General features: G+C 37.8%; 1 protein-coding gene across 1 annotated transcript; it reads right to left on the bottom strand.

Moving 5' to 3' along the window:
• Positions 1-4,020: 4,020 nt before the first annotated feature.
• Positions 4,021-4,506, bottom strand: LOC131876695 (uncharacterized). The gene has a single exon (XM_059222152.1). It carries the CDS (start codon positions 4,504-4,506, stop codon positions 4,021-4,023), a length of 486 nt encoding a protein of 161 aa, XP_059078135.1.
• Between the last annotated feature and the right edge of the window lie 217 nt (positions 4,507-4,723).

Here is a 4,723-nt window from a genome sequence, read left to right as displayed (position 1 = left end):
CCTTTGGATCATATTTTGATCTAATAAAAAATATCTTGCACTCCTTGGATGTTCAATTTCGTATCCTTATTATTTGAATGTAACAAAGAATCAAAAATAAACAAAGCACTCAGGTCCCATCCTGAAAAACACAATTATTCCTGCCTCTACTAGCAATTGCCTGCCCTTTTGTGGGGTCATAGTCTCAACTTCTATGTCACTGTCTTTCTTCAACCTCTTCATCATTTCTGCTTCATTCTCAGGGGTAACGTTTGGCACTGCTCCCCTTAATTTCTTACTATTGAAGTGGTACAGGAATGATTTGAATTCCTTAGACTTAGTGAATTGATCATCAGATACAAAAGAAACATGCTCTACCATTCTTTCATATGTTTCTGCATTTAGAGCAACAAAAAGTCTATTCTCTGCTTCTGAGTCCTTCTCCTTCTCAGGTGCACGAAGCTTGGAGACTACTTCATTTTCCCCTGAATCACTTTGGGCTGGTTCTCCCTCCATTTTTTCTAGTCTCTACCTTCTTTCCTCTAGCTTCTTCTCCAGGGTCTCCATAACTTCGGCAAGCTCTTCCACCTCCTTATTTTTGCACACATCTTCAAATTCATCTTCCTAATGGAAGTAGTCTCTGAACTCCTATCTTTTCCTGCTTGAATGGATGTAACCCTTAGGATCATACTATGTTATAGATGTGTGTTGAAACAAGTTGTATTCATCCACCAACTTCCTGTCAATGGCCTCCTATGCCCTAGTTGATACAATTTTAAAATCCTGAAAGTGAAGTGTGTCAGGGAGGAAAGCTTTCTTGTGTGCTCCTCTGAAATGTTTGGCATTAGACACACTTAACTACCTTACAATTTACAAGAAGGCAATCTTGTCTGGTGTAGGCTTTGGTAGGACATATGGATAACCCTCAAATCCATAGCATCAAACAAAAGTGAAGTTTTGGCATGAGTACTAATCACCCCGATTGACCTTTGGATTTTGGTACTCGTGAGGCCTAAGAAACTTCTTGACCTCCTCTAAAAATGATCCTTGTCGAGGCTCACCAAAAAGAAAGAAAATTGGTTTGACAAAGAATTCCTCAAATTTAAGGTAATGAGAATTGACAAATCTATAATCCCAAAGAGAAACCCATAATTAAATTGGTTGCTCCTTTCCATCCTTCCCAACTATATTTACATTCAATTCTTCCAACCATAACACTCTAAGTTTCCCATAAAATAAAATAATATGCATTAACAATGAATAATGCTTGAAATATTTGTCTGGATTATCCTTCAATTTCATCTGTCTACTAGGTAGCGAAGTCAAAAACCCTAGGCTCATGCCTTTTAATTTTTGCTGCTAGAACCAGCGGTCCTATGTTTGCCACATCAGGAGCTTCAACTCCTCCCACTTGACCACAAGACATATATGTATATTGCAGATACTTCTTGAAAATAGTTGTGTCATAAGGAGGACCATCTTCCTCTGTTAGCCTCCCCTTCTCTGCTTTGTGGATAGTGAGGTTCAAGCCCTGGTATGTAGTGTCCATCTTCCTGTACTCCTCTTCCAAATCTACAAAAGATAAAGGCACATCCGCCTCCAAATCTACTGCAAAAACTTCTTGAATTGTAGCCTTTGCAAAGTGCACTAGAGAAATCCCATCAAGCAACATAATGCATCACTTGTTTGCATCATAATGTCTTAATAAAAGCTTCAACAAATCAATATTCACAAACACATTGGGTACTACAAGTTTACCTAAACCAGTTTTCCATTGGTTTGAAATTGGCATGGGCTCATCCTTGTAGAAGTAATGGAAAAGGAATAATTCATGCCCTTGCACTATGGTGAATACATCTCCAATCTCTCTTTATGTATCCTGCAACTAGTTGTGGATAGGCAAATTTACCTTAGCTCTATGTGACCTAGCTCCTAGAGATCCCATTTGGTCTATCATGTCCTGATTTAGCTTTCTTTGGACCTCATTGACCTCACCCTTTGATTTCTTCATTGTGTTACTAGATATTTGGGCAACCTTTCACTTCCCTTTTGAGTTGACCCCTCCATCTCTACAAATTCCTTCACTCTATGCTCAGTAACTCAGAAATTTTCTCAATAAGAACTTGATATCTTTCTACAATAACTTTGTGAGAAATTTTGCTCTACAATACTGGCTATATGTCCCAAGGAGTCCAATCTTGCAATTGATTATTGCAAATCTTGATGGATTTTCTTCATGCAACAACGGATCTACTCAATTGATGTATTTAATGGAAACCATTTTGTCATTTCTTCTCATCAAGACATCCAACGACTAATTGGTGAGACTCCTCCTGATGATTCAAATGTTTGGCGCCAGTTGTTATGAATTTACCACTTTTTGCTTTTTGATCAGGGCAAACTATCCCATCCCACCTATCGGGTCTTAGGATATCAAATTTTTATTTATCCCGATTTTTGATTTCATCCTGATGGGAATCACTTCAGTCTCAGCTTTGCCTTTAGTTTTAACGCTCCATCAGCATAATTCTCCTCGATGCATTCACCTTTGGTTTCCTTTTACTTAATTCATCAGGTGTCAGCATAGTTTATTTCATGTTCCTCCGATGCCCCGATGATCTCAATATTCCAATCTGCATTTTGACTAAGACCACCGCATTATCGGCATAACTTATCCCGAGGAACTCCTTGCACTTACCATTTGCCTAAACGGTCCTATCGGGTTTCGGCATAACATAAAAGTTATTCCTTCGGTGTCCCGATGAATCCTCATTAGATGCTTTCTTTATCGGTATAACTCATGTCGATGCCCCCGCAAGTGCTTCTATCTTCATCGGGGGTTGGAATAGCCTTTTTCTATTCCTCCCAAAGTCTTGATGAGTTCTCAGTGCACTTTTGTGTTTTATGCTTCTAAGTTTGTTTTATCAGTATAGGTAATACCGATAGCTCTGCCTTCCGATTCTCCATGTCATCAAGGATCAGTCTAGCTATTTTTGCACTATTCCGATATGGTTCTTTTTTCCGATGGGCTCACCTTTGGTTTCCTTTAGTCATCGGGTATTGAGATAAAACTTTCTCATTACTTCCAATCTCCAGATACTATATGATAAGCTTTTCCATATCGTTATAAGTTGTACCGATGGTTTCATAGGTTATCGGTATAGCAATTTCTACGCTTTGCCGATAAGCTGACACAAAACAATAGAAAACAACCGCCTACTATCTCGTCGAAACAACCTATCTCGATGGAATGACCTTTCCAAGAGTGTGCACCATGTTGAGTACTTTTTAAGTGCTCCAATGAGTCTATGCTCTATTTCATCGATATAAGTGATTTTGATAATCCTCCTTTGGCTTGCCAATGCGGTTTCATCGGAACTACTTATGCCAATAAGTGAAATTTTGCAATTTAGCACAAATGAGTCATCCATCTTGTAAATTAATGATCCCAACTTTTCCCACGAGGTCTAAAACATACTAGAAGACAATCCTTGATCACACCATGATGACTGCTCTGTTGACAAATGCTTCATAATGGATTCCTTGTGCAATCTATGCTCAGTGCATGCCCTCAGTGTGCCTGAGTGATACCTTAGCATTCCTAAAACAACTGATCCTTAGAGAACTTTACTTGTGCCAATAAGGTTCCTATGCATGCAAACTAGTAATAAATGCTCATATGATAAGAGAAAAAGGCCTCTATATAGCATAAAATGTTTTATAAAAATATGTGCTAATAGTGGCTCTTTCTGGGGATGTATTTTCTCTTTAAGGACATAGAAAGATCCTAGTTATTTCTGGAAAGCAGATCAATATGAAAATTAAAAATAGAAAACAAAATAAATTTAAACTATTATGATACAAAAATACTCCCTGCTCATCAAGAGAAAAAATTCTTAAGATACTAAGCATGAACCGGGAACTCCTGCATTTGACCATCAAGTAATAGGAATTTTCTCCACCTTTTTTTGAAATGATAAAAGGTCCTAGTCAGAGTGCATCGAACTTGCCATGCTTCCCTTTATCCTAATCTTTGGCATTTCATTTTAACACCCATTCCCCATCTTTAAATGATCTGTCACATGTTTTTCTATCATGCAAAGATTTTACAATTTGTTGTCTCTGTAAGTTTCTTTCTTGAGCTTCTCTTCTACATTCATCCAGCTCAGCTAAAGTCATCAATCTATCCCCCATGAAGTTTACTTCTTCCAAACATTCTTCTGTAACAAATTTATAAACTGGAAGCAAATTATTTAAAGGCAATCTTGCTTCTTTGCGATATACAAGCTCATATGGAGCAAATATTGTGGTCTTCTTGATTGTCACTCTATCAGCCCATACTACTAAGACCAATTTTGAGTCCCAAGCCTTTTTATTATCACCCAACATCCTTATGATAATCTTCAGCAAGTTCTTGTCTCTTGATTTTGCTTGTCCATTTCCTTGGGGATGGTAAGGTGATGAGTAAGACAGAGTGATACCATAATTTTCACAGAAATCAGAGAAATCCTTGGATTTGAAACACATCCCATTGTCTACTACAATCTTCCGAGGTACTCCAAATCTGGTCAAAATATTTTCTAAGAGAAACTTTGTCACCACTTTTCTTGTAGCTTGTCTTGTAGGAATAGCCTCAACCCATTTAGTAAAATAGTCAGTAGCAACCAAAATCCATTTATGCCCACCACTAGATTTGTTTTCTATCTCTCCTATGAAGTCAATACCCCACATTTGGAATGGTTCT

This window comes from Cryptomeria japonica, chromosome 6 (assembly GCF_030272615.1).
Source record: "Cryptomeria japonica chromosome 6, Sugi_1.0, whole genome shotgun sequence".
NCBI lineage: Eukaryota > Viridiplantae > Streptophyta > Pinopsida > Cupressales > Cupressaceae > Cryptomeria > Cryptomeria japonica.
This window is presented reverse-complemented; position numbering and strand designations above follow the sequence as displayed.

What these genes read in the sequence shown, in the direction of transcription:
- LOC131876695 (XM_059222152.1), bottom strand. Translation starts at nt 4,506, where the DNA reads ATGTGTTTCAAATCCAAGGATTTCTCTGATTTCTGTGAAAATTATGGT.